General features: G+C 35.1%; 1 protein-coding gene across 2 annotated transcripts; it reads left to right on the forward strand.

Annotated features, from left to right (window-relative positions):
* The first annotated feature begins 353 nt into the window (after nucleotides 1–353).
* LOC100790230 (CHD3-type chromatin-remodeling factor PICKLE) lies at nucleotides 354–21761 on the forward strand. 2 transcript variants are annotated; one of them, XM_014774496.3, is made up of 32 exons: nucleotides 354–431; nucleotides 586–658; nucleotides 1682–1852; nucleotides 3876–4013; nucleotides 4106–4260; nucleotides 4502–4663; nucleotides 5312–5559; nucleotides 5679–5774; nucleotides 6586–6722; nucleotides 6798–7010; nucleotides 7145–7252; nucleotides 7796–7846; nucleotides 7961–8060; nucleotides 8849–8991; nucleotides 9119–9222; nucleotides 9492–9630; nucleotides 9741–9910; nucleotides 11187–11253; nucleotides 11337–11459; nucleotides 13273–13382; nucleotides 13461–13542; nucleotides 15669–15857; nucleotides 16286–16436; nucleotides 16525–16633; nucleotides 16724–16798; nucleotides 17529–17590; nucleotides 17705–17781; nucleotides 18472–18602; nucleotides 18906–19278; nucleotides 20329–20461; nucleotides 20853–20923; nucleotides 21058–21761. In XM_014774496.3, exons 3-32 carry the CDS (start codon nucleotides 1706–1708, stop codon nucleotides 21520–21522), a joined length of 4329 nt encoding a protein of 1442 aa, XP_014629982.1. In that variant the 5' UTR covers nucleotides 354–431; nucleotides 586–658; nucleotides 1682–1705; the 3' UTR covers nucleotides 21523–21761. The 2 variants fall into 2 exon arrangements, with proteins under 2 accessions (XP_014629982.1, XP_014629983.1); XM_014774497.3 differs by having other exon boundaries at nucleotides 16528–16633.
* The last annotated feature ends 409 nt before the right edge of the window (nucleotides 21762–22170 follow it).

Raw genomic sequence — 22170 nt, forward strand, 5'->3', positions numbered from 1 at the left:
TGGACAAATTCATCATATTTGATTAGAAGATAATGTAAAAAAAATACATATAACTTAATTAAATTTTATAAAAAGGTATACGTATTCTAATTAAATTTCTTTATATTACATAATTTACAAAGAAATTTGAAAAAAAACATATCGTGTTTTTATTAGAACTGTTTTCACAATTCTTAAAGGGCAAGGAGAGAAAAAAAATAAAAAACCTAGGTGCAAGATTGTAATTTTGTATTTTTAAATATCAATGCTTATTTTCGTACTCTTTTATTTTATTCTAGAAAAAAGATTGCAAGTGTGCTTTCGTCTACCAATTTTTTTTGATAATCTTATCACGTTAATTACCCCTAAAATTCCAGTGCTTGTTTAGTTGTTTTTCCAAAATTTGGATATAAACAGGTTCGGTCCGGCTGTTAAATCTCGTCACTGTGCTGGTGAGTCCATAGCATAGCATATCCCAATTTCTTTCCCCTCACCGCCTCTTATTATTATTATATATATATATATATATATATATATATATATATATATATTTCATTTAATTTATTCCTTTTCATTTTTTTTTTCTTTTTCTTTTCTTTTCCTCAGCTCTCAGGTTTCGGTTCCCGCGAATTTCCGAAACTCCCATTTTCCAGATCGCCGGAAAATCTCGCAATCTACGGTACATCTCACTTCGATTTTCTGTTTCACACTTCACTTCGGTCACTCACTGCTCCTGAAATCGCCGATTAGCTCGCGAATCGCTCTCGTAACCATTCCGGAAATGGTGGAGGTTTTGACCAATCTAGGGTTTCTGTTTTGCTTTCGCAATTTGGAAGTGTTTGTAGGCGATACCTTGCTTTTTCGCCACGAGTTAACGATGACGTCTCGTTATTCTCGTGTTACTTCGTTGGTACTTCAGTGGCGAATTGTGTGCGGAATTATACGCACATTGTTTTGTATCATGTTTTCTAATTTTTACAGTTTTGTAGTTGTGTTTAAGTTGTTGAATTTGCAATGTTCCATGGAGTTTTTGTTTTGAACGATTTTCAGTATTTTGCTTATATTTTTGTTCAATCAAAGGCTTTTAAATCTTAAGCTTTGAAAAACAATGTGTCTTGAGTTGATTTTTCAACTATTAAAACTTACAACCAACCTAAAGTCCTCTCCTTTCCTTTGGAGGGGTTCTGGAGCTTTCTCGAGTACTCTACTTATGCAAAATAAGTGAACATCTCCTGGAAACAGAAATCAGTGATCTAGGTTTCCACTAAATTAAACTAATTCCAATCCATTTATTGTATGTCTAAGGACTAAAATGTTTTATTTCTGCAAGCATTGGGTAATTCCTTTTAAAATTTTTTCCCAGTATATCTTTCATGCAGCTGCATCTAAGGCATTTGGAAACATATGCATTTAGTTTATTTATATTTTCAAGCAACAACTTTGTTGGCATTATGTGGGTAAAACATTCTTTTGGTAAGAAAAGATATTAAAGGATAATACTTTTATCCTTGGACTTGTGCCTTTTGGGATTTCGATCCCTTTGTTTCTGATTATAAAGTTATTTCATGGGCAAATGCTAACCTAGTCTGCTGTGATTTCTCCCCCTTGGATGATTCTTTGTTCATTACAAAAATTGTCATTCTACACAAGGTTTGGTTGATAGAATCAACACATAATTCTTTCTCCTTCTTGTTTCCTTCAGGATTTCTATCATTTTTAGCAGAATATGAGTAGCTTGGTGGAGAGGCTTCGTGTAAGATCAGATCGCAGGCCAATTTATAATCTTGATGAGTCAGATGACGATGCTGATCTTTTGCCAAGAAAATCCGGGACAACTCAGGAAAAGATAGAGAGGATAGAGAGAAGTGATGCGGTATGTTATACTTATTTTTGTATAGTGTTCACTGTACTGCTCAGTGCTTTGGATGGTGACTGATAGGTGATATTTTTCTGCAACAAAAGATACTCATACTTGTTTGTGTTGTTCCCATGTATTGGAATTTCCAGTCTAATTTGAGATGTTGATAAATTTAAATTTTTTTAAGAATGTAGACATCTCTGACTAGCTTTTGATTGGTAACATTTGTGGAGGGGTATATTTTCCCCTTGAATTTTTCATTCTAATACAGATACAAGAGCTTTGATATGGCCAAGGTTGTGAAGGGAAAGCACCCTTAAGGCGCTAGGGAGTTTCACTATCTTGAGATAAAGGTGTCAGTAAGCACACACTTCTTTGAAGTAGGGCTTTAATACTAGGAAAAGAGAAAACAGTAAAATGATTGACTATTGACCATTAATTGCCTTATAAATTCAATAATCAAGCAGTCAAGTAACACATTCATATTTCGTAGTAAAAATCACTATTAGCAATGGTGTTGTGGCATATGGCGGACTATATATGTGCGTGTATTTTTTTATTTTTTATTTTGTTTAGACTATAGGTATCCTCCACGAGTGACAATCTTGCTGAGCCAGGTAGAACCACTATGGGCGACAAAGCTCTCGCTCTGAGTATTTATCACAGTTATATATACCCAAGACTTAAACTTGAGACCTCTGGTCAAGTTGGAATAGTCCCACATCAATGTGCTTGGTGGGGTGTGTGTATATAGATAGATGTAGATATATAATTGCAGAAATAAGGTGTTGGTCCGTTCTAGCTTCTTGCCTGTGTTAGACGTGCCGTTCACAATACTGGATACAACTTATTTTGCAACATAGATTTAACCCATTCGGAGAAATAACATATAGTTGTCTTCTTAGCTTCTTTGTTATGTTTTGATTATGGCTATTTAAGAATTAAGGAGTTTCTTTGTCGGATATTAAAATAGATTTGCAGCCCTTGCTTACTTGATACTGATATTGAATTTAGGCAGGAAAGAGAAAGAAACAGAAAGACAGAGAAGGAAAGAGAAAGAAAGAGGGGAAGAGAGAAGAATAACAGAACAGAGGATGGAGAGGGAAGAGAATAAGAGACCAGAGAAACTGTGCACTGCACTTCTTGATTATCATTTCAGTCTGTCTAAAATACAACAGTCCTACTTTATTTATAGGCACTTTGGCAGCTACCCAATAACTATGAAATCCCATCTAACTGTAGCTGACTAATTAACGGTCTTTTCCTATTTATATTTACATAACAATACCCCTCCCCCAAAGAGGACCCTTTCCCTCAAGGATCATGAATTTCAAATGGGATGGTAAGAGGAAGAGAATTTTAGTTCAATCCCCAAAGTAATCAAAAACTCATTCCAAAATTTACTACAAAAACAGGATCCCTATTACTGATATATAGAATTTAGGTGGAAAAGAGAAGGAAATAGAAAGACAGAGAAGGAACGAGAAAGAAAGGAGAATAACAGAACAGAGAGGATATATAGAGAGAGACAAGAAACAGAGATCAGAGAAACTGTGTACTGCACTTTTTGATTATCGTTTCAGTCTGTCTAAAATACAACTACCCTACTTTATTTATAGGCAGCTACCCAACAACTATGAAATCTAATCTAACAGTCATTGACTAACTATCTAACCATCTTTTCCTATTTATATTTATATTTACATAACATATGTTGTTCTTTTTTCTTGGTTTTTCATTCATTTGTTTCTCTGATGAGGTTGTTATCTTGTAGTTTTCTCTTTCTACTCTCTAACAAAATTTCTTCCTTCATTCAATGATAAAAAATAAAGGTTTTATGTTACTTATGTATGCATTAAAGGTTCTATTATTCTTGTTAGTAATAACAGTTGAAGCTAGTTTGCATTTTTTTATCCGTAATCTGTAAATGTTTTATATTTAACATTTTTTGGTTTAATTGGTTTCTTTATAGATTTGGTGTTATTGCTTTACACTAAACCACCCTTCCTTGTTTTGATTTTTCCATCCTTCTCAATAGAAAGAGAATTTATGTCAAGCCTGTGGTGAAAATGAAAATCTTGTGAGCTGTGGAACGTGCACATATGCTTACCATCCTAGGTGTTTACTTCCACCCCTTAAAGGTCCCCTTCCAGACAATTGGAGGTGCCCTGAATGTGTAAGTGTTCATATTTTGTACCAGCAATACTTGTAATAGATTTCTTGTTTAGTGATAGCCAATACTTATCTATGTGGGCATATATTTTGCAGGTTAGCCCACTTAATGATATTGATAAGATATTAGATTGTGAGATGCGGCCTACTACTGCTGCTGACAATGAAGCCACAAAATTAGGGTCAAAGCAAATTTTTGTCAAACAATACCTCGTTAAGTGGAAGGGCCTATCCTATTTGCATTGCACATGGTAAATTTGTAGGAACTCATCCTTTAATATGTTGCACACCTTTCCATAGTGTCTAGTAAACCTTCTGCATGCTTATTATGTGTTACTTTCCATTCCTCTCTTTTGCTCTATCTATTTATGCATTCACTCCCAATTTTTTATTTTAAGTATTATTATTATACATTTTTATTTTCTTTCAATCATTTTGTTATTTTTGCTATTTTCTATTTTTCTGCTGCATATTCTTCTTTCTTTTCTTTAGGGTGCCTGAGAAAGAGTTTCTGAAAGCATTTAAGACTCATCCTCGTCTAAAGACCAAGGTGAACAACTTCCATCAAAAAATGGCATCTGTCAATACTTCTGACGAAGACTTTGTTGCCATTCGACCCGAATGGACTACAGTTGATCGAATACTTGCTTGCAGGTATTTTGGATGACAATTAGAAAGATTAACAGGAATTCTAGTAATGCTGGTGTGTTTGGTAACTTGTGTTAGGTCGGATTCAAACTACCATTCTTGACTTTTGGTGTGTTTATATATATATAATTGAGGGTGAGAGGAAGAAATTTAAGTGGTCATGTGATTATTAAATAACTTCTAATTCTAACAATCTATGGATGGTTCAAATTTATTCCTCTCACCTTCTTATTTTAAACACTCCTCTCACTTAATACACCCCGTGTGTGTGTGTGTGTGTGTGTGTGTACTGTGACCAATTAAAAAGGTCATGTGACTTTTTAAAGAACTTACATGACTTAGTTGTTTTAGTCTTAACCTTTTGCAGTAAGATCTAATGGTCAATATGTATTCTTCTCACTCTCACATAAAATTGCCATCAACTGAAGTTTGGTATATGTTTTGGAGGATATCTTCAATTTCTGATTGTACTTTTCCACCTCTTCTTTTTCTTTAGTAATTTTTTTTGTAGTAATGGATTTTGAGAAAATGGTGACATTGCAATGTGCAACCTAGTGGCTTAATAGTTTGCTTTATCTTTGTCCTATTTTTTCCTCTAATTTTTTTTTTGACAAATGCACATTTTTTATTGAACATGTTGTATAAATGGTACAGGGGTGATGATGATGAGAGGGAATATCTTGTGAAGTGGAAGGAGCTTCCATATGATGAATGCTATTGGGAGTTTGAGTCAGATATTTCTGCATTTCAGCCAGAAATCGAAAGATTCAATAGATTGCGGTCTAGATCCAGCAAATTTTCTTCCAGTAAACAAAAAAACAGTGTTAAGGATGATGCTGAATTAAAGAAACAGCAGAAAGAATTTCAACATTATGAACAAAGTCCTGAGTTTCTTTCAGGTGGTACGTTATTTTAACTTATTTATTCTTCTGGAAATATTATGTTTTATGTTTATTGTTTTTTTTAGATTTGGATTTTTGGGTGATCTAGATTACTTGATTTCATTTTTATGTTATTGAAGGTACATTACATCCATATCAGCTTGAAGGCTTGAACTTCTTACGATTCTCTTGGTCCAAGCAGACTCATGTTATACTTGCTGATGAAATGGGACTTGGTAAGTAGTCTCTCTCTTTTTCTTTATCTATCTATTCCACTCTTATTATTAAAAGTTCAGGGGGATGGGGCTCTATTCCAGTTGAAAGGGGGGTGTTGAGATAAAAAAAGCATTCGAGAGAATAGAGTAGTGGCTCGGTTGTAGAAGGGGAAATCCTTGGAGAACAGATTTTTTCCTGTTCTTGTTAATAAGTGTTCTGTCATTTCATTCTTTGCTTTGGGTTCATAACAATGAGGGTTTATAGTGGTACTTAACTGAACCTTTCAATCAAAGCATTTTGATCCTTGTGAGCTGAACAAACCCCATTGGATTTCTTAGAATGTGGGTTTGGGCATAACTCAACCCCAAAAGCTAGCTCATAGGGTAAGAGTTGTCTCCCACTTATATACTCTACCTTGGTCTTATCTTTAGCCAATGTGGCACTTGGATTTTTCCTAATACTCCCCCTCACTAACAACACTTTTGGGCTTGGTGCGTGAATAATATGGTGAGTGGCCCGTTAGTGGATATAGGATAGGCTCCGATACCATCTTAGAATGTGGGTTTGAGCCTAACCCAACCCCAAAAGCTAGTCCATAGGGTGAGGGACTGAGGGTTTCCCCCCCACTTATATACTCTATCTTGGCCTTATCTCTAGTCAATGTGGGACATTGCTTTTTCCCAATAGGATTTATACCTTTCTTGTACTGTTTGTCTTCCTTCCCTCTGCCCTTGATTTGGAAGTATATTATTGTACTGTTTGTCTTCCTTCCCTCATACCCTCTGGAGAAGTATATTATTGTACCATGATGGCTGAGTTTTTCACTTGCAGGCAAAACCATACAAAGTATTGCTTTCTTAGCATCCCTTTTTAAAGAGGGTGTCTCCCCACATCTGGTGGTTGCTCCACTTTCAACTTTGCGAAACTGGGAACGTGAATTCGCAACATGGGCACCTCAAATGAATGTGGTATGCATTCGGAAATTTCTCTGTAATATGTCTTTTAGGTAGTTACTCTTTTACTCATGTTTTTTTTTTCTGCAGCTAATGTATGTTGGATCTGCCCAAGCTCGTAATGTTATAAGAGAGTATGAATTTTACTTTCCAAAGAAACTGAAGAAGATCAAGAAAAAGAAATCTGGTCATTTAATTAGTGAAAGCAAGCAAGACAGGATTAAGTTTGATGTTCTTTTGACATCATATGAAATGATCAACTTTGACACAACATCACTAAAACCTATAAAATGGGAGTGCATGGTATGATTCTACTTTCCAGTATATTAGCAGAGCAAGAGAACATATTAGTGTGCCAGTTGCCTCTATTACATGCTATTCTCATATCTGGTTTTCGTAATGCTGGTAGCCTGACATCTTTATGTATGTGTTTGCAGATAGTTGATGAAGGTCACCGTCTCAAAAATAAGGATTCAAAATTATTTTCTTCATTGAAGCAATATTCTAGCAAACATCGTGTTCTCTTGACAGGAACTCCTCTTCAGGTTCACTTTAAATTGTCATAGTGGTTTATTGTGGGATTATGCCCTAATTTTTTTATTATTGATTAATTGAATCATGTTCTTGTTTTGTTTTTTGAGCTTGCTGGCTGGATTTTGTTTGGAAAATTATGTGGTGGTTATTGTCTAATATTTCCATTTTCCTTGGGTTTTAAAATTGTTAGAGGATTGTTGAATTTCAAATTGCACATATATTTCCCCAAAAAACATGTATTTAGGTTTTCTAATATATCCAACATGAGATTTTTTGTTACCTTGATTCTACCATCAATGCTAAGCATATAACTTTGTTGCCTTAACTGGGAAATTTTCACTCCAGGTATATGTGTGTGTGTATTTGCCAATAGTTATAATATATAGTACTTTTTCACATGTAATGTTGTATTGTATTATTATCATTTTAGTTACATATGGAAACTTGTCTGGTACACTTCGCACCTTTTAATGCATACATTATTGATTTAAAGTCTGGTTGCATATCTGTTGGAAGTTGAAAAGTCCTAATGGCAGTTTTTCTGATCATTTCAGAACAACTTGGATGAACTTTTTATGCTTATGCACTTCCTTGATGCTGGGAAGGTTAGTATGAGGAATGTTCTATAAGATAAACCATGTTTTTAAGTTATTGAATTTGCTGATGAAGGTCAAGAGTATCTTATGAAGTGTTTTTTTTTTTTTTTTTAATATTGGTAGTTTGGAAGTTTAGAGGAGTTTCAGGAAGAGTTTAAGGATATCAATCAAGAGGAACAAATTTCAAGGCTTCATAAAATGTTGGCCCCGCATCTCCTGAGAAGTATGTATCTTAAATAATTATTTCTTATGCTAATTTTGTGTTGCCTGTATATGTTTTTAGCTTGAACAATGATGAACTTGGTATTCTTGCTGCTGGTGGTAAAAATCAAATTAGGATACTTCATTGCAATTTGTCAAATTTGCCAGATCTTTGGATGTCAAGAAGTCTTTCTTATAAAGAACATATCCAAGAATTTTGTTTAATATTCACTTTAGGAGCATATATTGCATCAAGCTTGTCAGTCAATATTATGCAAGTGACTAGACTGTTTCTGATGTGCTGTTCTTTTGTGCAAAACTAGGGTCAATTTTTAAAATGTTGATCCTCCTTTCTCAATCTGTGTACTCTTAAGTAAAGTTCTTGTAGAAGTTTTGTTCTCTGCAATCATTCGGGAGTGAAGTGGAAGTTGTTGATCTTGTTATGCATAATTGCATACAGGATGTTATGTATATCTCAACTGGAAGAAAAGTGATTGGCAGTTGTTGGAATGATACATATTGGAATTGGTCCATTAATATTTAATTGCTGAAGGATATGAAGATTGTTTGGTCTAATGTAATGCTAGGCCTCTAAATTGAAGTGCATAGGGGTACTGTAGATTCTGATAATTTGAGTTGGTGGTTTTAAATTTTAATTTCTGCATTAATGGAAAATGCAAGAGAGCTCTCAGAGGCCTGATTATTAAATGGTTCTATCGTTCCGATAATAAATAAACTAAGTAGGTGGTAATTTGTTTATGGAAATGTGTATTGCTGAGTTGTGGATTCAAATTTTTAATGTCTTTGCAGGAGTGAAGAAAGATGTCATGAAGGAGCTACCTCCTAAAAAGGAACTTATTCTACGTATTGAATTGAGCAGCAAACAGAAAGAATATTATAAGGCAATTTTGACCCGTAATTATCAGATATTAACTCGTCGTGGCGGTGCACAGGCAAGATTGATGCTTTAATGAACTGACTTTTTGGTTTATTCTTAATCTTAGGTTCATAAGAGCCAAAACACCTTAACAGTATTGGTCTCATCATGTTTTATATTTATATGTTTTTTATTTGAATCAGATTTCTCTTATCAATGTTGTTATGGAACTGCGTAAGCTCTGTTGTCATCCTTACATGTTAGAAGGAGTTGAACCTGATATTGATGATGCAAAAGAAGCATTCAAGTAAGCTCTTATGTCATTATTTTAGAGTGACATTATTTATGGTTTTTTGTCAGAAATGCGTTCTCTGCTTATTTGGTGCTAAATCTTGTTTCTGTTTTTTTACTATTGAAAATCATTCGCTTTTGTTAGTTGTAATTTGTAACTTGTAACTAAAATGAAATATTTGGGTATCATGTTGGAAGGCATTATTTTTGGTATAATTTGTACTAGGATTGAATCAATGTTGTTATTGATTTACTCCATTTTCCCTTCTTTTTTCCATTTGACAGACAGCTGCTGGAATCATCGGGGAAGTTGCAATTGCTGGACAAGATGATGGTGAAGCTTAAAGAGCAAGGACATAGAGTCCTCATATATTCCCAATTTCAGCACATGCTGGACTTGCTTGAAGATTACTGTACGTACAAGGTATTGTGAGGTTATTCTTTGTTATCGACATGATGGTTTCTAAAGTTGATTGCTTCAGTATAATTAATATTCACCTTGCTTTTTGTTTCTTTTTTTTTAAAAAAAACTAGAATTGGCAGTATGAAAGGATTGATGGCAAGGTTGGTGGAGCTGAAAGACAAGTTCGGATAGATCGATTCAATGCCAAAAATTCTTCAAGATTTTGCTTTCTTCTTTCTACTAGAGCAGGGGGCCTGGGGATAAACCTTGCAACCGCTGACACAGTTATTATATATGATAGGTGAATCTTTAAATTCCTGTGATTTTCTTTTCTTTTTCTTCTAGAATAATAATGTGATGAAAATATATGCCCTGAAACAAGTTTTACTGTCAGTTAAATATAATAAAGAAGTTTTTAAATGAATAGCTTGAGTGTTCAGCAAAACACACTCAGCTGGTTCTATATAAATATACATCTGTGACTTGCAAAAGTGGCACAAAGAAGAAAAGTACAATGAGCACACCTAGCCTACTGCCTACTAAGTACAGAGTAGATACAACAAAAGTCAAGAAACAGTGCAGCAGCTAGTATAATAGATATAAAGTAGCCTGTTTTTCTAACACTGTCTAAAGGTTTTTCTTTTTCGGGTTAAAATATATCTTCAGCTTGCCTATTACAACTCCCATCGTCAATATATTCACATTTTCTACTGGAAAAACAAATAAAAATAGCTTAACATAGTTTATTTATTGGTTCCTGGCCAGTCATTGTCCATTCCATTGCATGTCTTATGGTGAATTTGTCTCCTTTATTGCTATTGTCTGTGTTGTTTCCTTTCTGGGGGTGGGTACCTCTATCTGTTATGCACGTGAGTTGTGACTAAGTTATCTTAAACTCTACTTTAATGCTATTAGACTGGCAATAGCCTACTTGACATGACAAGATTGAACTGCTGCTGGTTGGTTAGCTTGTAAGCCTGGGGTATTCATCTATATGATCTTAGAAAGTTAGGTGGTATTTGAGACAGCAGCCTCCTGATCTGGTTCTCTTGCTTTTTCTATTTTTGGCATACAAGTTGGTTGGGTTGCCTCAACTTTTTAATGGAATATTTTTCAGTGATTTTAGAAGATGCCATCAAATGAGATTCTGGGGACTGCTGATAAGAAAGAGTTTCTGGAGGCTATTTCTAAATGTGGTCCAAAAACAAAGCATAATCTCAAGGGAACACAAAGCTCTCTTGAGCAAATTTTTTGTACATATTTTGCCTTCTTGCCCTGTTTAAAGAAATGACAAGAGATGTAATGTAATGTTCTATGATTGAATAAGGATGGTGAGTTATATTGAGAGGGTATTCAAGTTGCATGGCATGTTCTAGTTTTTCTTTTAAAAACAATCTAACTAGAGAAGGTAGGCTATTTTTAGGCCTGTTTGTGTTTGTGTTTTTTTTTTTTAATTACATAATGTATAAAAGTTTATAATGATTATATAAATTATTAAAAAAAAAACCCTCAATAGTAGCTGTTAATGCTTTTTTCAATATTTCTTTTAATTCATTGATCGAATCATTATTCTGTAGTGATTGGAATCCTCATGCTGATTTACAAGCTATGGCTAGAGCTCATCGACTTGGACAAACTAACAAGGTTTGAGATTTTTCATTGTTATGTAATTGTAGCGCTGATTACTATTGTTGATTCTGAATGTTATAATGGTTTTGGCATTGTAGGTGTTAATTTATAGGCTTATAACACGGGGAACTATTGAAGAAAGGATGATGCAGATGACTAAGAAGAAAATGGTGTTAGAACACCTAGTTGTAGGGAGGCTAAAGGCTCAAAATATCAACCAGGTTAATAATTACTTTTTCGCAAGGCTTATGTTGTAGAAGCTGATGATAGTTAGCAGTCTTGTTGTTAAGGCAGCATTAATTATGATTGGTTAGGTGCTCTCTGCTTGTCTTCTTTTTCTTGTTTTTTTAAAGTATTGATATGAATTGCAGAAACCAGATGGAAAATGGATATTGACTAGTAGTTTAGCATTGGACCCAGGAATATAATTTTTTTTCCAACTCATGTTTGCTAATTTGTTGTCACTGTTCACTGCCTTGTTCATTTTATCTTCTGGTCACAAATGGTTAATTTGTTTGTATACTTGTACACAGTTGTACTGGAATATACACAAATTGATTTTATAACTGAATCAAGTAAGGAAGAGAGTGATAGGAACTCTGAAGTTATAGAAAATAGGGGACCAAGTTCCTTAAAAAAGCAGAGATAAAGACTGAAAATGCAGAAAGAAAAGGAAACAATGTGCAAGAGAATCCAAATATACAGAGAATATACCTACCCACCATGTCTCCCTCTAAATTCCCTCCCCTTTTATGTTACTCCTAATCAATTCCCTCCTTTTCCCACACTCCTTGCCACAAAGGCAAGATTTTTTACTGCCCTTTACTGTGCAAATCCCCCTTCTGCTCCTTACTCGCATTGTCCTCAAGCTGGTCACATATGAGGCCTAACTGAGACTTGGAAAGCATGGACACTGATTTGCTTTGCTGCATTTTATAGTATCCTTGGTTCTTCATTTCATAGTCCCACACTGCCACTTCTCTGACAGGTTTTGACCCCCTTCTGCCCCCTCCCCCAGTTGCAATTCCTTCGTGTTAGAGATGTAATATAAAACTGTCTTTCACCCCAACAGTTTAAGCTTTTAGGATTGTTGGTTTATGACATGGTATTGGAGTATCTATGACCAAGTGGTCTAGAACTAGATCACTTTAAATTGAATTTTAGCTCAAGGTATAGGTGGATCTGTGCATCATCCTTGCTTCTAGCCCAAAGGGCTATTGCGTTGTGGGTGTTAGAGACCTAATATATTATGGAGAACCTGCATGGCCCAACAATCTTTTATATATTTTTTCAGTAGTAATTCTAGGTACTATTGCCTGTAACGTAGGCTTTAGGCTTGGCGGTTCTAGAACCATCCATGATTGGGGAACCCGCAGATCCATTTGCAACTCCTTTGCAAATATTACCGGATGGTATTTCTTTCCTGTATTTCAAATACTTCGTACACTGCCCAATAAGTTATTGAACCATTCATGTCTTTATGCAACAACTTAAGCTTTTGGGTTTGTTGGACATTTTTTTCTTCTTCTTGAATGCAGTTCCTTTTCCATATGGATGAAAGGCTGTAATATGCAGTGTGGCTGTTGATTTAGAACCTAGATAAGTATTCCTGTTGGGGTATAATTTTTTTTTTTCGCAAGTAAATTTCATATGTTGGAAAGGGAAAGAACTAAAAGTGAGGGATAAGGCATATAATCCTGAAAAGGATGATAAAAGAAGTGATAAAGGTACATTAACAAAGTAGGTACCCAACAAAGTTAATACCTATAGTATAGTAACTATTGACTGAACTCCAGAGAAAAAGGCATGGGCAGTTCTTGAAAATATCAGGAATTGTACAAGTTGCAAACCTGTATTTGTTTTGTGAATATTGATTGAGTTTGGTATGCATATGCCATTTTGTTCAAGAGATTGATATTTTCTTAAAATATTAAAAGTCTAATGGCATTAGGAGTTAACAAATTGAACATTTGATCTATATCCAGTTGAACATAGTTGTTAAAAGATTTGATGGTAGCTTTTGACTGTGCGTAGGAAGAGTTGGATGACATCATAAGATATGGCTCAAAGGAGTTATTTGCAGATGAGAATGATGAAGCAGGCAAATCCCGCCAAATTCATTATGATGCTGCTGCTATTGATAGGTAAACAAGCATTTTTCCTCAAACATGAAATACGAATATGCTTGGGATATTTATTTCTTGTATATTTTTTTATAACAGATTGCTGGATCGTGATCAAGTTGGAGATGAAGAGGCTACTTTGGATGATGAAGATGAAGATGGATTTCTGAAGGCTTTTAAGGTTGACTGTGTCATTATCTTGCATATATTCTGCTCTAAATGTTTATTCAACTTTGATTTATTTACTTTGGTTTGTAGTGAATTGAGAGATGCCCTTGATTTTTCTACTGTCATTTATCATTTTATAGAAACAAATGTATATGGACTTAGAGACACATATAAATCAATCAAAAGTAAATTGGATTTGGCAAGAACTGGATTGACCTATGTGCATTAAAAGAATCACTTCCACTTCTATATTTATTGATATTATCGGAAGTGTTTACTGAATAGTGTTATAATCACGCATATGTTCTTTATTTATAATCTCATAATAGGGTAAGAAAGTCTCATGGATACAAAGAATCAATCTGAATCCCTAATTTGTAGCAACCTATATTTCCATATTTGCATGTAATAAATGTCCCTATGTAAAACTTTTCTAACAATTATTATTATTATTTGTTTTGAAAGCATTCTATGGCAATCCATTGGTCATGATTATTTAGGCCCCGTTTAGGATGGTTGAGTTTCTGGTTTTCTGTTTTAGAATGCAATTTCAAAACGGAAACGCGTCCAGCTAAAATGGGGCTGAGTTGATTTTTTACTTTTCAAAACTGTTTTCACCCATTTCAAAAACAATAAAAATAGGTTTATTCTTTTGTTTCTGTTTTTATGCGGTTCCCTTTTAACATAGTGCAGTGCGCGGGGTGACTACACTTTGTCACTGCCGACCAAGGAGTGCACCGCGCCACTGCTAACCAGGGTGGGCTTTGCCGCTGCCGTCCAGAGTCCTAAAATCCCCAATAGACTTGCTCTGCGAACTCCCCTTGTTTTCCCAATCATCCCATCCTCCGCCGTGAGACTGTGTCATTGGCGGTTTCCCCTTCCCGGTGGTGGAGAGGTTTTCCTTGACTACTGGCGGATCCTGCCAAGGATGGCCTCAGCGATGGCCTAGATCCAGTCATGGTAGACAGCGGTGGCGTTGGTGTTATACTTCGTAACGATGTTGGTCTCCTTGGGGATGGAGTACTGTGTGAGAAACGTGTCGGGTTTGTCGTTTTTGTTGGCTTACATTTTCTGAATCTGGATGTCGGACCAGGACTCCATGGTGACGGATCTGATGAAGTTGATATGGACGCCGAGATGCTTGCCAGAGCACTCAAGGCACATGAAGGCACTGTAGGAGACCGAGGTCCACACAGATCTTGTTCCCCGCCTAGTACTGCAGGTCATGGAGCAGCTGTGCCGCTGCCACAGGATTTGGAAGAAGGCGTGGGTGAGTGTGTGGATGAATGAAGAGAGTTGCAAACCAGGAAAATGGTGGTGTTGGTGACTTGTACCTTTCTGCTGGATGCCCCACAAAATGTTTATTTTCAAAACATGTGTTTGGTCATTTTAAAACTGAATCTATTTTTTTTTTAAATATCAAAACTGAAAACTAAAACTGGATTTAAATTTTCAAAATTTTAAAACTTAAAACCTAAAACTGTTTATATATCTAGCTTGCCTTCAGAATTTGCAGCCATTGTGGATATTCTCTCTTTAATTGCATCCTATTCCTGAAGTATATACACTATTCTGCTTTTGCAGCTTTCATCATGCACTCCTCTTCACTGAAATAATTATTTTGGGAAAAAATCAAGTGAATTCATTTTGAATACTAATAATTTCTTTGCTTTTCTTCCTTTTGTAGCTATATTTGTGAAATGAATTTTCTCTTAGCTTAGAGCTCCTTAAACTTGCTAAATTGAAAATTGTTGAATATTAAAATGAAATATTAAATAATTGGTATTAACAATATGTAATTGCAAAAATGAACTAACTCGTATACTTTTTATGGTGGATTTTATGACACTCAAAGAGTGGCTAATTCAGATGTACTATCATTTCTAATTGTTTCTTAGAATAAAGGTTCTTCAAAGTGATACTTCTTTCTTTGAGATTAAGGAAAAAATTGTGACAGAAGTGCTTGCAGTTCTTGATGAAGGAGTACTCTGCCTCCATTACCTTTTCCTGCTACGTCAATCAATTTTGCCTTTATTACAACGAATAACTGCACTAGATTTTTTTACCATCATTTGTTTCATTCAGGGTTTTTGTTTGGTTGCTATGCTTTTGATTGATTGAGTGGATTCTATGATGTAGGTTGCAAATTTTGAATATGTTGATGAGGCTGAGGCTGCAGCAGAGGAGGCAGCACAAAAAAGAGCAATGGAGACACTTAACAGTTCAGAAAGGACACATTACTGGGAGGAGTTGTTAAGAGACAAGTATCAAGAGCATAAAGTTGAGGAGTTTAATGCCCTGGGCAAGGGGAAGCGAAACCGGAAGTTGGTATGTGATTTTAATATTCATGCTATTGTTTTCTATAATTCTATTAATTTGCAAAGGAAAGATTATTGGTTCTTGTTGTCATTTATAGATTTATTGTGAAATTACACTCAACTGTTTCAATACATATTCTGTTTGCTCCCTAATGTTGCTTTCTACGTTGGTACATTCTTATGAAATTTGTTCCTTTTTGTTTTCCTCTCAATATATGACATATGCTAATGATTTTTAGAACTAGATATTGATATCTAGGATTTTGTGCCCCAATGGCGTTGTGTAATCCATGTAGCCAACTTCACTAAGTGGGGTAAGGCTTTTGTGGTTGTTGTTGTATGTTGACATCTAGGATTTTGAAACTTGAAAGTCTGTTTTTGTGTGTATCTTGAGGGGGGGTACCAACTTGAGCGGTTAATTTATCCTTGATTTCCCAGATGGTTTCCGTGGAGGAGGATGACCTTGCTGGTCTGGAAGATGTAAGCTCTGATGGTGAAGATGACAATTATGAAGCAGAGCTTACTGATGGTGATTCAAATTCCACTGGAACTACAACTGCTAGAAGACCTTATAAAAAAAAAGCACGTAGTATGTATCAAAATTAATTTGAGTTTTTAATGATATGATGGACCTGGATTATCTGGTTGTGATGTTAATATTCATTTAATTTTATTAGCAGCAGATAGCACAGAGCCACATCCTCTAATGGAAGGTGAAGGAAAAGCATTCAGAGTCCTTGGTTTTAATCAAAATCAGAGGGCTGCATTTGTGCAAATTTTGATGAGGTTACTTTCTCTACATATATTCTTTATGTATTGAGATGATGAAGGAATTCGGATGGCCATATATGTAGTTTATCTCACTCTGTATTTCAGGTTTGGGGTTGGTGATTTTGATTGGAAGGAGTTTACTTCCCGCATGAAACAGAAGACTTACGAAGAAATCAAAGAGTAATAATATGCTTTTCTTTAATTTGTTACCATATTTAGGATGTTTTATACAATTTTTTGGCTGGAAATTTATCTTAACTTTCTTTTTTACCGGAAAAGAGGGGGGGGGGGGGGATTTTGATGACAGCTGTGCCAATGCATTCCCAACAAAAAAATTGTAACCATTTGAACACAAATTAGGTTGAGAATGGTAATATATTTTGGATTAAGTTTGATCTTGTGTACACGCCTATATATAACTATTGTATAAGATGACTAGTCTCTTCGTCAGGGACCACTGTGTGAGGATGTTGAATTGTTTTGTCTTCCCTTTTCTTTCTCTATTTTTTTTGTTGCAGTTTGTTGCTTCCAAATGTTTTGTCCCTATGAAAAATATATAAATATGGTTAAAGGCTGCAAAAAAAAGAGGATATTATTATTCCTTTGGGTAAATCCTTCATGATATATCCCTAAGTACTTATAGATTAATGGGAGGATCAACATCCTTTGCGAAAAGTGCAATGTGTTTTTCTTCCTTTTAGTGTTTGCTGTGAGCTTTTTTAATTATTTTTTTTTCTTTTCTTTCCTTGTGCCCTTTCTATTTTCAATTATAGTAATCAGTAAAATATGATATTAATATGATATAGATTTTTAACATTGTTTAATAATTTTATTTCCTACCTTGTGATTTTATCATACCTAAAGTCATTCTTTGTGAGTGAATTTGATGTGTATATATTTTTTGTTACAGCTATGGAACCCTTTTCTTGTCTCATATTGCTGAAGATATAACTGATTCCGCCACATTCGCAGGTGATAGATCTTAAATGCTATCAGTATATCTTCCTTCATTCCTTCCCCTCCCCCCTTTTTATTTTCTATATCTAGTTTCCTAATTTTTCCTTTGTGCTTATAATTTTTCTGTAGATGGTGTTCCAAAAGAAGGACTCCGAATCCAAGATGTACTTGTTAGGATTGCAGTCCTGCTCTTGATAAGGGACAAGGTAAGTTTTGAATGAACTTTCTGTATTTTAACTGCTCATCATTAATGTATTATATCTACCTACTCCCCCAGTCTTGCTGCAATATAAGAGATTTGGTAAAAGTTTTAGAAAGGGTAAATGTGCAATCACCTAATTAACAGTTTGAGTGGTTAGTTGCTCCACACTGATATATTTTAACCAAGATTTGTTTTTTGTACTTGTTATTTTAAATATGCTTGTCGTATCATCTCATGTGAAGCTTTTCATGAGTTCTACCTTATTATAAAAATTTGTGATAGCATCTAGAATCTAGATGCATGCCCAACTATTAAATGCTACCGGTATTCTCTCCTCTCCATTATTTTCCAACATGCTTGATTAAAGTGTTCTGGAAGTATATAATGAAAATGAAACTTTATGCTTCTATATTTATGATTTTAATTCAGTTCAACTGACTATATAAAAACTTTACTGTATCAATGAACCATGTGGTTAACCTATGTAGAAATGGTTAAAGGCGTTCATTTAGTGAAAAACTTAGTTTCTATAATAATGTGGCACTATGTTGTTTGTTGATGTCTGATAGGATAAAAGCTCATCTCTTTTTTTTTTGGGTGTGTGGGGTGGGCTTAAGTTGAATGTGTGTTTTTGAAATTAAATGTCCTCTAGCTGATGAATGTGCCTTCTTATTCTTGGGATGTGGAATGACAGGTGAAGTATGCGTCACAACATCCTCAAACTCCATTGTTTTCAGATGACATATTATTACGCTATCCAGGATTGAAGGGTGCAAAGATATGGAAGGAGGAGCATGATTTGGTTTTGCTACGTGCTGTTTTGAAGTATGTATTGTAATACAGCTTGGTGTTTTCTTAAACATTGCAACAAATACTATCTTCTAACTGCATGATATTAGCCCTTAAATATGGTTTAATTACACACAAAAAATGTAGACTTAAATACCATAAACATAAAGTCTATTATATATATCAATTTTGTGTTTTTGCATGTTGATTTTCAATCTCCTTTGCTATATTTTACGTTATTTGTAATAGTTAGTTTTGGGTGTTGGTAGTTTACTAGTTATAACTTTTGTGTATTCTTTTTGTTGATATATCCCTTAAACATAATTCTTTCTATACAAGACATGGGTATGGAAGGTGGCAAGCTATTGTTGATGATAAGGATCTGAAGATTCAGGAGGTCATATGTCAGGAGTTGAATCTTCCCTTTATAAACTTACCAGTTCCAGGACACGTTAGTTCTCAGGCACAAAATGGTGCAAATTTGACAAATGCAGAAGTACCCAACAGTCAATCCAAGGAAAATGGTGGGAGTGATATAGCAACTGATGGTGCACAAGGTTCTGGTGATGCTAGGAACCAAGCACAGTTATATCAAGATTCGTCCATATTATATCATTTTAGAGACATGCAGAGAAGACAGGTTGAGTTTATAAAAAAGAGGGTTCTTCTCTTGGAAAAAGGGCTCAATGCTGAGTACCAGAAAGAATACTTTGTAAGTGTCATAGCCCATAAAATCTTTTAAATAATTTCCTTCTGTGGAATGACTGGATTCAAGTTCAAAAAATTAGATGATAAAAAATTGATGGTAGATGCATTGTTTTTTTAATCAAAGGTTTCCTTGTTAGTTACTGGCAATCACCAACAGTCACCATTAGTTTGAGAGTGCTAGAATTTAGCTTTATACCAGGGTGAGAGATGAAGCAAAACAAACATAAAAGTTTTTTTTCTTCTTATTTCTGGTGGTTATGGAAGATAACGAAAGAACTTATTAGAAAACACGAGCAGGGGAGACATGCCCTCCTTGTACGTACCCAACTTTAGATACCTAAGAACTTATTTTCTTGGTATTACTGCTCGTTATGGCTGAAAAAGTTTGGTATACACTACTTTACTGATGGCGACTGTGTTTCCTGGTATACTTACTGCTAAAGTATCATCTTATGTATAGACAAGCGCACCTGTTGCATTTGTTTTAGCATCTTGATATAAGCCTTCTTGTATTAGGGAGATTTTTTATTTTCTCTAGCTGCGGGGTATGTCCCGTTTATTGTTGTATCATTTTGGGTTTAATATAATTTACATTTTTCCCAAAAAAAGTATCACCTTTTTACATTCTTCCACTCCTGTTATATCATTTTTCACTATCTTGTTGCTGGAACTTTATGTTTTACTTTGGTTTTCAATTATTGCCATCCATTAGTATTTCGCATTCGCTTCCTTAATCATAGCTATCATTGTGTTTTCATAATGTGTAGATTATAGATTGTAGATTTTAGCTAGTTTAACAAGAGGTCTCGAGTTTGAGTCTTGAGTATCCAGCTACATTAGATACTCGAAGGGAGAGTTTTGTCACACATAATGGTATTATTTGATTCGAGCAAGAGTGCCTCCAGTGGAGGATACCTGTGGTCTATACCAAAAAATGTATAGATTTTAGCAATGGTTTATCATACAACAATACAGAATGCATGATTGGTCTCTGAAAAGGTTTGCTTGACTTTCTTGTGGGCTGACATTTCTTTCCCATGAACTTTATTTGCAGGGTGATCCAAAATCAAATGAAGCAACAAATGAAGAACTTAAAAGTGAAACCAAGGCTACTAATTTCCCAAGTGATAAATTAGGGGACAGTGACACCAAAATGATTGATCAACTTCCGCAAGTAGAAACAATAGGTATGATTCTATTCTTGTTCTCTGTATACTTTGTGTCTTGAGCAGACAACAGAAGTTACCTAGTTTGCATCAGATAATGGAGGAAATCTTGCATACTCAGAGTATTTCACCTAGAAAATTAGAATAAGACAATGGCACAGAAATTGAATCTCTGCTGTCAGATTAACATTTGTTAGGACTATGGGCTTGGTTCCTAACAACGTAAAAACAACCTGGAGTGGAATACCCTCTCGAGTATGCAAGAATCTCCGGATATTTTATTGATGTGGTCAGTATTTTGTGCCCCCCCCCCCCCCCCCCCCCCCCAACTACGGTAGCTATCTGCATACCCAACTGAAAAGGGGGAAAGAAAAGACCAGGAGACTTATTGTAGTACTGCCATTTTCTGCAGCTTCAGAAGAAATTGTGGCTGCATGTGATAGTGATCCCAATCAATTGGAGTTAGCTCGCCTTTACAATGAGGTAAATATATAGTACTATTGTTCTCTCTTCATGACCTTACGCTTTATGACAGATTCATTTCATTCAATAAGAGGTGGTGGAATATATAGTATCCTGCCGAGTATCTGTATCAACAATCTTTCTTGTGTTGGCAGATGTGCAAGGCAGTGGAGGAAGACCCCATGGATTTAGTTCAAAGTTTTTTGGCAAGAGAACCGGCAGAGCTCAATGTAGTGAAGAATTTCCCTCCACTAGAAACTATTTGCGAAGACATTAACAGAATCCTAACACCCACACAAGAACAACCTATTGCAGAAATGCCAATATCGAATTCAGATAAGCAATCAGAGGCTTTGTCACACGGTGAAAATTTGGCCTCCAAATCACCGCCAATTCCTCAAGATGCCTGCAAGCCTAAAGATTCAGCGGACAATGAGAGTAAAGATAAGAAAATAGAATCGGAATCTATAAAAGAAAGCTGTTCAAGCCTGGTAGAAGAGAAGAATGAAACACTAACTCTTCCGGATAAAGAGGATAGTAAAACAGAAATTGATGAAACTATGAATGATGCCGAGTTGAATGAAAACCCGGAGAAATCCGATGCTGTATTGGATGGTTAAAACTCAATGTCTAGTAGACAGATATTTGTTGTACCGTGTAATCATAGTAGTCTCAATCAGCATTTTTATCACATTAAAAGTGAAGTAAATTATAAACAAGAAGGCACTACAGCATATACGGTAGTAGTTATTCAGTCCCGTGCAACTAACTCGATTAGAAATTGTTCCTTTTCATGTGTTGTATTAGACGGATTTATTTTTCAAGGAATTGAATGAAGAGTATGATCAATTGTATACTATACTACACGGCACGTTACCCTTCATTATATGAGTTAGCAGAGAACTGAGGAAATTTCCGTAAACCATTTCTGCAAGGAAGAATATTAGCGGAATAAATGGTTAGCAGAGCAAGTCTTGAACAGCTTACCTCAGTTAATATTCCGCCAATATTAACTGAGGTAAGCGTCTTGGACAAAGCCATAGTGTTTTAGTTGCTGAATAAAAATGGTTAGCAGAGCAAGTCTTGAAGAGATGTTACTGTGATATTTCCTGCTATGTTTCGTTTTTAAAGAGCACTGTTATAAAGTGCAGTAACATGTTTGTAATGAGTGTGCCTCCCGTTACAAAATTCAGTCTTCTGTTTTAGCTTGTGTAATTTATTTTTGCTTTGTCCTTCCATATAGCAACAAAGCGACGCAAAAGGATTGC

Source organism: Glycine max, chromosome 4 (genome assembly GCF_000004515.6).
Source record: "Glycine max cultivar Williams 82 chromosome 4, Glycine_max_v4.0, whole genome shotgun sequence".
Classification (NCBI taxonomy): Eukaryota; Viridiplantae; Streptophyta; class Magnoliopsida; order Fabales; family Fabaceae; genus Glycine; species Glycine max.